This window comes from Mustela nivalis, assembly GCF_964662115.1.
Source record: "Mustela nivalis genome assembly, chromosome: 4".
Taxonomy (NCBI): Eukaryota; Metazoa; Chordata; class Mammalia; order Carnivora; family Mustelidae; genus Mustela; species Mustela nivalis.
In genome coordinates, this window is record NC_139023.1 from 42,733,184 (window position 1) to 42,745,594 (window position 12,411).

At 32.7% G+C, this 12,411-nt stretch overlaps 1 protein-coding gene across 8 annotated transcripts in view; it reads right to left on the bottom strand.

The window, feature by feature from the left end:
* PCDH7 (protocadherin 7) overlaps positions 1-12,411 on the bottom strand; it is a 417,735-nt gene that overhangs the window by 216,396 nt on the left and 188,928 nt on the right. For 4 of the 8 annotated variants that reach the window (XR_014310935.1, XM_082727732.1, XM_082727737.1 and 1 more), the window contains exon 2: positions 6,448-6,664. The exons of 1 other annotated variant lie outside the window; for it this stretch is intronic. Coding sequence is in view for 6 of the 7 variants with exons in the window: in XM_082727732.1 (XP_082583858.1) it covers positions 6,448-6,664 (217 nt within the window). In the remaining variant the exon portion in view is untranslated. The remainder of the gene's footprint in view (positions 1-6,447; positions 6,665-12,411) is intronic. 3 more of the 8 variants (XM_082727734.1, XM_082727738.1, XM_082727735.1) reach the window with 2 other exon arrangements.

The window sequence follows — 12,411 nt, forward strand, 5'->3', positions numbered from 1 at the left end:
GGCAAAAAAGAATGCAAAAAACATGGAGAGGATACCCTAACTAAAGAAGAAGCTAAACATAGAATGCATTATCTAACAAGTGTGCTGAAATTTGGATAAGCAAATTCGAGAGTCTGGAGGCAACAAAGAAACTAACTGACCTCTATAGTCACTTTGAGATTTGATGAGAGCTCATTCTATCCTCAAATGTCATAAGGGTTCAGCAGAATGATCTAGTTTTAAAGGACCAGATTAGAATAAAAAGGATAATATGGCCACACATTTTATCAGTGTTAATTATTAATACTGAGATTAAAGAAGAAAGGGCTGAGAGTTCGGTAAGCATACTAATTGGACACTTTTTTTCAGCTTGTTTTCCCTGTCACTGTGAATATTTCTCAGTGGTTCTAAGGGAAACACACATCTGAAGGATATGCGCTCAACTGCAACACTGAGCATAAATGTAACAATATTTGAAAGTGAGAAAAGAGGGGGCGTGAGCCACTGGGTGGCTCAGTGGTTTAAAGCCTCTGCCTTGGGCTCAGGTCATGATCCCAGGGTCCTGGGATCAAGCCCTTTGCTCGGCAGGGAGCCTTCTTCCTCTCTCTCTCTGCCTGCCTCTCTGCCTACTTGTAATCTCTGTCTGTCAAATAAATAAATAAATTTTTTTTTTAAAAAGTGAGAAAAGAGTATAGGACAGTAATAACGGCTTCTCCCCACCTTGAATGACAAAGGACAAAAAGAGTAGGGTTCATTCCGTCCTCTTGCCAGAGGACAGAATCTTCTTTTTCTTTCATTTCACATCCTTGATATATTTAAACATATCTGCTCCTTGGTGTTACCCCTTGATGCACCACAAAAATGAGAAATTGACTAAAAGGTATCCAAGGTGAGAATATGGTCCTTACCAATAATTTTAGAATTGCTATCTTTGTGAGATTAAACATTTTACTTATTTATTTTTTATTAACATATAATGTATTATTTGTTTCAAGGGTACAGGTCTGTGAATCACCGTGAGACAAAAAATTTTCATGATGCTTTCATGACTAAGCTATTCTGTTATGTCAAGTTTACCTGAAGTTAATAATAATCAATATTATTTATCATTACTATTTGTATAATAGTAAATAATTCTACCACCAATGAATATGGGGAATTATGACGACTCATTATTTATTTATAAATTATTAGGTGTTATTATCTCATTCAGTTGCTTCCACAATAATAAGGTTTATTATTGAAGGAAGTGGGGCTAAGTGAGGTCAGAAAACTGCACTGCCAGGAAGAGAAAAAAACAGGATTCAAACCAATGATATTAGATTTCAGAGCCTTGTTTTTAAACCACTATACTCTATCCACAACATTGTCTCTTCCCTAGGATAGTATCTTCTTTGGATTCTTTTAAACTGTGCTGTTCATTTACTGGAAAGCTGTTGCACCATATCTTTATTGGAGACAGCCTCTGTAATCTCTTTCTATCTCTAATCACCATGAAGAAGCAGAAGTGAGTCAAGTCCTCCAGAAGTCAGGGAGGGGGGCATGTGGACTTGGGAGGCACAAACCCATGTCACAGAGAAGTAGAAAAGTACTACTTCTAGAAAAGTTCTACTTCTGGAAAGGTAGAAAATTCAGTCCACCTCTGGCAATAGAGTGCCAGGCTGAAAAGCAGAACCATGCAAATGAATCCTTTCCAGGGTATGTGAGTCTCTTCCTGCAGAAATTTAAAAAAAAAAGGGGGGGGTGCATTTGCAGGGCATTTGTTTTGAGGTATTAGACTTATGCTATTAAGAAGTGTTTGAGCATCTTTGGAAAGATGGAAGACACAACCTTCCTACTTAATTCAATCTAACTGAAAACAAACTAACAGTGACTAGGTGGCAGGATCTTAAAAGTGACTGTTGGAAACTGGGTAGGTGGGAGAAAGGTAGAGAGAGAGCCCTTTATCCCACACAAAGTTATGAGTCTAGTCTCCATTCTTATTACCTTTGGTCATATAAAAACGGTACTTCATTTCCAATTTCAATCATACACATGTATTTTTTTTAATTTTTAATTTTTTATTTAAATTCAATTAATTAACATATAATGTATTATTCGTTTCAGAGGTAGAGGTCAGTTTTCGTCAGTCTTATATAATACTCAGTGCTCATTACATCACATGCCCTCTTTAATGTCTATCACCTAATTATCCTATCCCCACTCCTGCCCGCTCCAGCAACCCTTAATATTTCTGAAAGCAATGTGAAAAGTCCACGGCAGATACAAAATGAGTTTGTGATGAACTCTACCATGGTTTAATACTCAAAACCAGTGTGCTTTAAATAATATTGAACGCTTGTGGAATGAGGACAATGAATGAAACAATGACTAAGCCTAACTTACATATTTCTGAAAAAGTAAGAAAGTATGGAATTGGGGGGCTCAGAAATATTAGTGTATAAAAATCAAAATTATCTTTCAAATATCTGAGAAAACCAAGAGACATAAAATTAATTAGGCATTTTAGAGTGGCCAATTTTTTTTTTTTTTTTTACCTTATTTAACTTTTTAAAATCTGCCCAAAGCTCTGTTTCTGATTTGGAGAGTAAAACATCTAAGGAAAATTGAATATAAAGAAAAAAATCACAGATTGTTGGATTTCTGTTAACCACCTTATAGATGATTAGAAGCAGATCGAGAAGGAGTAAGTGACCTACCCAATCCTAAAGGCAAAATTGCGATTGGAGGTCAAATGAGGTGCTTCCTTTATCTGAGTTTTTAAACACTGTATATGGTTACAGTACACATAGCAAAGCCAGATTGGACTTGCAAAGGTAATTCAGGAGGTAACTGAGAAGAATAAGTAGACTATGGCATGAAGTCAAAGGTCAATTGTCAACTAACAATAGATTTAAAGAAACCGTTGAATACCACTCCAAGAGAAAATCTGAAGACAACTGCATGAGGTAGACAAGAGCAAGCTCTTGCATAGTCAATTTATGCTCTTAATGTGATGATGTTTTTAAACAATATTTGTTTTTCACTTGAATTATGAATTCATTATAATAGGTTTCAATTGTTTTAATATTTGCATTATCAAATATTTTATCATTACTCAACTTCCTACCATGAACCCCATATTTTAATATCTTATCCCTTTGGCTCAGGTCATGATCTCAGGATTCTGAGATTGAGCCCTGCATCAGGCTCCATGCCAGCCATGGAAACTGCTTAAAATTCTACCTCTCCTTCTCCCTCTGCCCACTCCCAATAATATATAATAAAATAAAATATCCTATCCCATTCAGTGTATTTTATTCAAATAATACTTAACTAATTTCCCCAATCTTATCAAAAGATCAACACGAGATCATCATAATATTGATAATAATTCATGAAGAGCAAAGAAAAATATATTAGTGATGTTTTTCATGAATTAATGTCCAATTCATAATAAATTCTTGAAATATTTTTAATGACATCATTTCCATTACTGTTTTTCAGAGACCCAAGGGTGTAAATATCTGGATCTGGAATTATTAAAATAGTAGGACTCATTCTAATTATTAGATTCAGGTTTTATGAAATTGTGTTGATTCTTACAGTGTATTCTTTTTCCTAAGCTGATAAGAGAATAAAACCTCATTCATCATTTGGCAGTAAGGTGGGTTAGAATGTAGGATAAAGCTTATTATAAAGCTTATTAATCCACAGGCCCTCTTTATGAAATTGTGTTTATTATGCTAAAGTATGGGAAGCAAATAAAAGCCTTTGAAGAACATAAGTATATTTCACTCCCTCTCTACTGAAATTTTCCTTCTAGTTATTTTAGTTATTTTTAGTTACTCCCTTACTCCAACATCTATGAAAACTTATTTTTATCATTAGCTGTTCTAACACATACCCAGGTAGCATCATGACGTTGGAATGTTTTATTATTGCACTGGAAATTATCCTCTAAACTTTACAATGGAAGTTAATCCAAAAAATCAGTTTTAACTGCATTGCTCACATAGGTTAAAATTCAAGGAAAATATTTGAGGTAATAATAATTAGGAACTAGGACAGCATCCAAAATTGTATTTTCATGGAAAATCCAATACAAATCCTGATTAAAACCTAACCAAGCAAAACACTGCAGATTACCTGGATTCCAATTAAATGCGACAAATGAATACTTGACAGGTTTCAATTCCAATTCTATTTATGTCAGAATGATCCATTAATATTGAAGATAAAATTACCAGAATTCAAGCAACACAATTATACTTTATGGCTAGATAGAAATCTAAAAACCTGGACCCAACAAAACTTATTCAATGTCAACTACTGCATTTGGATCACCCAAAGTGAATCACATCTCCTTCTGTCATTACCTATAGAGCAGGGCTAACATGAATCACAGCTAACTGATAACAACTGATTATATTACACTGAATTTCAAGTGTCAGTCACATACAAAATCAGAAAAATCAGTTCTATTATGATAGTCTTTGCTGTTAACAAGACTAAAAACATGGTTATAAAAAATAACTAAAAGCCTTACTTGGCAACTTTCTAGTTTCTTAACAAGTTCACCTGTTAAGTTTTCCATCTATGTTTCCTAAAAAGTAACCAATATGTGTTTACCATATATAATTATGTTTCTTACTTGTCATTTCTTACTTATTTTAAAGGTGTTGAATCCCCTTAAACTCAAAAAAGAGAAAAATAACATTAAAAGGTGAATATAATGACAATGATACAAAGTCCTTTCTGTTAATATAGCTGACATCCAAAACTCAAGACTTAATTGTACATTATGGTGTTTATTGTGAGATACTTTTTAAAACACAAATAAAACTGTATCATATCATCAAAAGGTAATCACAGGTATAGGAATGTCCTTAGATCAATTCTGCCTTCCTAGGTGTATGTGTGTGTGTCTAATATTATTATAGTATTTTAATTTTTACTTTTGTGCAAAGCATTTCAATCATATTTGCCTTAGAAATATATTCATCATCAATGCAATTCATACTAAAATTTTTATAGTCATTTAAAGAGATACTAAAAAAACTTAATTCTTAAAAACCACATCAAGCTCCCATCCACATAAGCATACACCACCATACACACAGATAAGCATGCCTTTATAGCCATAAGGCAAAATGCCATTTGAACTCTGGATTATTAATCAAGAGTTATCTTGATTATATCAAGATACAATCTGATATGTCTGATATCTTGATGATATCAATCATCAGACCCTGATATCATATCTTTTCACCCAGATAACAGTGTGGAAAAATAATTATTTAACATGATTTAGTTTAGCCATAATTTCACTTGGGGTCATTTATAATCTATTACTCTCTAAGACTAGATTTTAATATTCATAGGTAAACTTCAAGAAAATCAGACTTTTCCTGCATTAATATGCTCTATTTGCATACCAACACTAAAGAAACTGGTATATAACAGAAAGTTGGGATGTCTTATTTCACTTGGGGGTTGGGATGGTGAAAGACAAATCCATTTCAAGTTTTCACTAGAGATAAAAATGCGTGATTCCCCTTCCTTCCCCTACATATAACCAAATCTCTTTTTACACTTGAAATAATAATAAAATCGATATAAAATTTACCATTCCATTATTTCACACAAGCCTATTCCTCAGGCATTTACTTATAACCTGAAATCCAAAAAAATACGTCATTTAATTGTTTTGGGGAACATAAACAAGTGTGAAAAGATTTATAAATACTATTTGCAATCTAACTTTATAACTTAAAAGAAAGTGTATAGGAGGCCAATTGATGTGGTCCTCATGAGAATCATTTCACAACAGGATAGGAACATATAGAACTAAAATTTGCTTTCTTCTTTTTACCTTGCACAAAAATGAAAGAAAAAAAAACACGATGTATACTTAAAGGAGAAGGGAGTTCTTATAGGATTTATAATACATTTCTGGAGAATAAGATAACACTGTTCTCCTTGTTTGACTCCATTTCAGCTATCACTCAAAAAGAGAGGTTCACAAATGCTTTAATAAATACCTAGGAGAAGAAAGAGCAAGGTGTGTTTATTGTCATTTCCTTTCACTAAGGCTGGACAATTGCATTTGAAGAAATAGTTGCATGACAAAAATGAATAGAAGAAAACAATAACACAAGACCTTTTTCAATGGCTATTGTTTAGGTATTATGAATTAATTTAGTTGTTGTTTTTTTTTTTTTTCATAGCAGGTACTACTCTGATTTATTTGGAAATGTGTTTATTTCTGACAGGCTGTTTTAAAATGATGGTGCAAGTTCGATGAATTTTATCTGCAAGGTTATGTTCCTTTATTTGGCATTTCTGTCCTTTAGCAAATATTTATTTTTTTAGATAAAATAGTTTTAGTGTCAGCTATTTTATTTGGGTTTTAGACTGACCCTTGCAAGTTTACTTATTATGGCTCACTAGCGTGATTATGTGTGTGGATGCTGTGTTTGCCCCTACCATTTTCCATATGCTCTGCCTCACCAACACTGCCATCCGGCGTGGTCCTTTCATAGTTGTCCTCTGGGAGTGGAAGGGCACCCAGCCTTGGCCCTGATGAACTCTTACTGCTTGGTGTCTCTGACTCCTCCAGCCCGCTGTCATAGCAACTCTGCAGTGACCCCTGATGTGGGTCCTGAGGCTGACTCACAACAGAAAACGTCACTCTACGAAATGGCTGCAAAAGAAAAGATTCTGAATGTCACTAAAATATAAGATTGTAAATGATTTTATCAAAAAACACATACATTGCATACATCAAGGATTACTGACGACTAATTCAATACAAAATGCTTAGAGATGTTGAAAGCTATTTGGTTAACTGCATTATCTGAGGCAAGGCCTAGAACTTAGATTTTATTATGGAGAAAAACAAAACAAAACCAAACAAAAAACACGAGAAATTCCCCTTCTGAAACAGAGATAAGAAAATGTCAATTTCACTAAAACACACATTTAAATCTATATTAGTCCCACATAGTCAACCTTCTTCCGTTCTGTAGTCGTCACTTCAAATATGCTTTTCACAATAGACTCTATAAAAACAAGTGTCACTGATTTGGGAAGGCAATAAATATTGAAGTAATCATTGCAAGAATTCATTTTTTAAAACTTCAGCTTTAAAAACTTCGTCTATATGATATAATGGTTTTAAAACGAGTGTTTGACAGATGCATTAAACTATTTAAGGTACAACTGATAAATAGGAATTTAGATGCAGTGCTGGAAAACAGGAATATATTTCTTACTTCAGTCACATTAAAAACTTTAAAGGTGGTATTTAAATAAAAGATAAACCTTTCTTTAACCAGGGAATACAAAATAAACCAAAAAGCTTAATTGTATGCGCTTATGACTGTTTACAGTTTGTTCAAAAACAAAAAAAAAATTACATCATGTACTGTCTTTAAATTGTATCTTTAAAGTGTTGCATATTTTTATCCAGTTGGATCTCACAATTTACTAAGGTATTGAAGTCAGCTGCACTAAAGATTTACTATGTGTGGAATATACAGATTATTGTAACTACAAAATAAATTGAAAGCTTTCATCTCATTCAGAGAACAAACTGATCTCATGCATTGATAGTGCTACATACATAATAATTGGAAAAAAACAATACAAAAATTTTCTGGAATAGCTGTCTGAGATTATACTTGGAAATAGTTATATCCATTAAAGATTCTTGCATTATTTGAAAATAGCAATTTTTAAACATATAACTCATCTGGTTCTTTTTAACATAAAGCATAAAACTAACATTGCCAGAAAATAGTGAGAAAGGCAAAAACCTTTTTTGCACTTTTATAACTTGAATACTAATGGTACAAATTACTAGTCACAACTGGGACCAGTATAATTTTTAAAGTGTTAATGATAATCTACACATGTTGGTTATTAAAGGGAAAGTTATGAAGAGTTATGGAATTTCCTCCAAATTAAAAAAATCAGTTTTACTATAGAAAAACACATGCTTCTGCAAATCTTCCTTGTATCTTGTCTCAGAAGACTTGTCAGGAATATTGTCCATTATTGGCATTCTTAACCAGTACCTTATCTTTCATGTATTTATTTGGAGTATACAAACTTCATAAAATTCTATATTCATTCTAGTTCAAAATAAATCTTTTAAAACCATTGAATCTTATTGTAAGGGAAAAACATTCAAAGCACATTCTCTTCTTTATAATGTTTCACTGAATTGGAACTGCAGTAAAACAATTATGAAATATATCTAGTACAAAAAGTATATATATAACTTGGCCCCATATTTACTGGCAATAAATTCTAGAAACAGTAATCTTATTTAATTAATACTTCTCACATTTCTTTACAGTAGCATGACGTTTCATATATACAAGTAAATATAAAAATTAATTTGTATTTGTTATGCTTTATCTTATGTGCACATATTTTCTTTTAATTATTTTCTATTTATCACTCTCACCAAATTATCTGGATTTCTTCAGTCTCATCTAAGAAACAAGGCTGCTTATAGTTTCCTAAAACCAAATTGCTCTGCATACAGAAAACACTCAGTAAATACTACTGAACAATGAGCTTTAAATGACAATACTGAATTTAGGAAAGCACTTCATTGGTTATTCAGACAAATCGTTTCAAGACACAGCAATGGGTTAATATACACACGTAAAGAAAGAGAGTGGGAGAAAGGAGGATCAAATGCTGTTCTTGATTTCACTTTAATGGTTCTCAAATCTTTTAGAATCAGTCTTCATTAACCCAAAAGGAATGATCAAAATGAATACAGAAACACATAATTTGTCAACAAGTTGACAAAGGAAAAAATAAGAAATTATGAGAAATGTTGTTACATTTTGATATAAAAATAGAAGAGAGGGTGATGTTTAGCTGAAGGTAGTAAACTCAGAACCTGTGATTAAATGCTAGTTCCACCAAAAGTAGTGATAGGACAGCACAAAGGTGATAGGTTATGTTTGCAATGAAAAATGTCAAAAATAAAATAATATTTTTTCTATCATGTACTGTATAACAACTTCTATGAATCTGTGTATTTTCTTCATTTCTTACCCTATACTGATTGCATATTAATTATCACAAATTATTTTAGGTTGCATATTAAATTTAACGATGAAAGAAAAGTTATTATAAATTTAAAATGCTAAGATCTATTTATATAATAACAAATATTTAGATTCATAAATGCTTCATTTTGTATGAAAAGTTTTTTAAAAAATAACGTGTAATGGATGAAACAAAAATAATTCATAATAAAAATCCCAAATAAAGAATATCACACAATGGCTCATGAAAGATCCCATCATTTTTAACCACATTTAATATAATTCCATTAGAATTCAACAATACAATGTCAGCATTATATTACTATCTCAAGCTCTATTTTGATAAAATTCTTGGGGCAAAGTATTTGATTTGGCAATGCGAACAAGTCAGTGTAGAATCCTAACTTCTGAAGGAAAACTCATTGGTGCAAGGGTTAAGCTTTGATTCCAATGGTAAATCAGATACAAACTAGATAGATAGATGTTAGGTAGAGCCAGAGAAACAGATTGATGGGCAGACAGACAAGTATTTACATACCATCAGTCATCATCAGATTGGGTCTATTGAGAAGATAGGTTTTATAGTATAAGTTAAGATAGATAATTCACATGATTTATATACTCTAGAAACGCTGACTAAATAAGAAATGTAAAGTACTGTGTTGACTGTGTGACATGACAGAGAGAATGGATTTGCATTATATATGTAACTATCACTGTTTGTTATTAATACTCTGGAGTGGTTAATGTGGGGATTCCTAAACTTAGATGTGCCTTAGAGTGGCCCAGAAAACTTGCGAAAAAACATAAAGCCAATACATGGTTTCAACTTAGACCCAATGAATCAGCATTCCGGGTGGGACTGGATATCAGAAGTTTGTAAAGTCCCTCTGCGTAACGAAGAGGGACTTATTTGAAGAAAGAGGAAGGAGAAACTCTACAAATGAAAGCAGATAAAAACAAACTATACCAAAAAGCCAGGTGGTGCCTTAAATGCTCATGGATAGTGTTTCCCTGGAGAGTAACTAGAACCATGGCTCCATCTTGAGATGCAAAAGTATGGACATGAAGACTTGCTGTCACCTGAGCTATCTGAGCTTTCTATTTTTCTATCCAGAGTGATGAATGGTTTCTTGTCTTGCAAAGACAATGTGGTCTTTTTCAAGAAAAAGAAAAAGAAGAAAAAAGCACAAGAGATGAGAAAGAGTGTCAGTCTTCTAGCATGTTGAAATGGTGAGGATGTGTTCAAAAAGTAAATAAGTAATGCAAAAAAGGGGTCTTCATGAAAAGCATTCCAAAAATTATGAGTGGAAAATTGGTGACAGTTATACACAAGAGAGAGTGTTAATCAAAGATTCTAGGGAGGAAATGAATGATCTAATTGAATGAATGAGATTGAAGACATGATTTGACAGTGTTGTGCAAAAGAGTAGGAAGAAGAAATGAAATTATGCTAGGAAACAGTGAACTTTGGGGAAACAGCAATGGCGAAGGGCAGCAAGGCCATTATAACATATAGCTGTTTGGATTTAGACATTGTTTCACCGTATCTACGTTTGTTCTATATTCATTATAGGGTCTTAGGGTTTTGCGGGTGTCCCAACAATGGTTCTACAAATTTAAGAAATCTGAAATCAAATAGGCGTATAAAAACAGATAATATAGAATATGATTAGGTTTCCAATGAAACTGATCTAACAAAATGCCAAGAAACCTGCTTAGGATTTAGGGTAGGCATTGCAAAGGAGGGAGTTGTGGGTTGAGACTTCTAAAATAATTTTGATAGGTAACATATATTTGAGGGATCAGTTATAGATTCCACATTTGGGGGCAGCAGCAAAAGATTAAAAAAGGGGGGGTTGATAAGAAAAACAGATAACTTTTGAAACTTGGAAGGATTAGAAGCAGATCATTTTTGGAAAGAAAGAAAATCCTATATGATCAAATTCATCACAGACATGGAGAGGGATTATGACTACCATATACTCATAGGATTCATCCATTAGAAGGTCATTGTTACCTTAAAATCTCTAAACTGTGAAGTATAATTCTATGAGATTAGAGCAAAGGAAGTAAAAGATCAATTTTTAAATACATGAGGAAATGGAGCAAGAAGGAACAGACTCCTAATTTTTAAAGCATGACATAAGATAGTAGTAGGATTGCAGTTAAAAGAAAAAGATTTGTGTAAAGAGTTTTATTTATTTATGCTCATTTTTATCTTTTTCTTCATGGCTACCCAAAGCATTTGCCTTAAGGTAAATATTTGAAAACACACGCAAAAAGCCTCATAACATAAGGTACAATGGGAATGAATGAAATCAGAGAAGGTAAGTAAACTAAGAATTAAGAGAAAAATTAAATTAAAAATAAAAGTACAAAGGTAAGGTAAACAGTAAAACATGTCGGGTAATTGCATGCATTTTGTGTGTGTGTGTGTGTGTGTGTGTGTGTGAAAAATGTTATGTTAGAAATAATAGAAAAAGGAAAATTTTATTCCAAACAACCCTATAGATTCGCTATTGACCTCAGACAAGTTAGCTGACCTTTGGTTCTTATGCCTTGGGCTCAAGGTCTGTAAAATGGAGCTAATAATACCTACCCCTTACTAATTTAAATTCTCCGAGAAATGAAGATATAGTTTATAAAAAGAGCCTTAAGCTCCCTCAAAGACATATACTATAAAAGGTATCATACCTCAGGCCACAGCTATGTAACTAGAGTGATATTTCCCATTATGTTTAAAGTTTTGTTTTGTTTTGTTTTGTTTTTTCCTTGTCTGCTTGTGTTTCACTGTTGTTGTTTTTAAAATATAAAGCTGGCTCACTAAGTCACCAAGTTTCTAAATGGAATTTTAAAAATTCATATGAAATTTCAAACCTAGTTATACCATTAATGCAGTGCTTTTATTGTCCTATATGCAAGTTATTTGTAAAACAAATATGTACATACAATGACACCAATTTTACAAAAAGTATTTGCCTCTAATCATTTGGGCCTGAATACATCTACAGTCACTTATTTGGAAATGCCATTTATCAACTATTCTTTGTCCCCATTTTGACACAGAGAAGAGTTGCAAATGAAGACACACCCTACTATAGGGACTTTTCAAATATTTTTAAAAAGTTGTGACAAATATATTCAGTGGTAACTCCAGATAATATGCAATTCTGGGCATAAAGTGTATCTTCATTGTTATCCCAGGCTCCAGCTGATAGAAGTACATTCAGGTTAGCATTGCTTTAAACTCCTATAGACTTAGAATAAACGTTCTCCATTCTTGTATAACTTTATTCACTTTGAATTCTGAAAATCTACGGTTCACTTGGGAAATAGGCAGAAGTGTTAATGGGGATGTCTTCTATATTCTAATTTG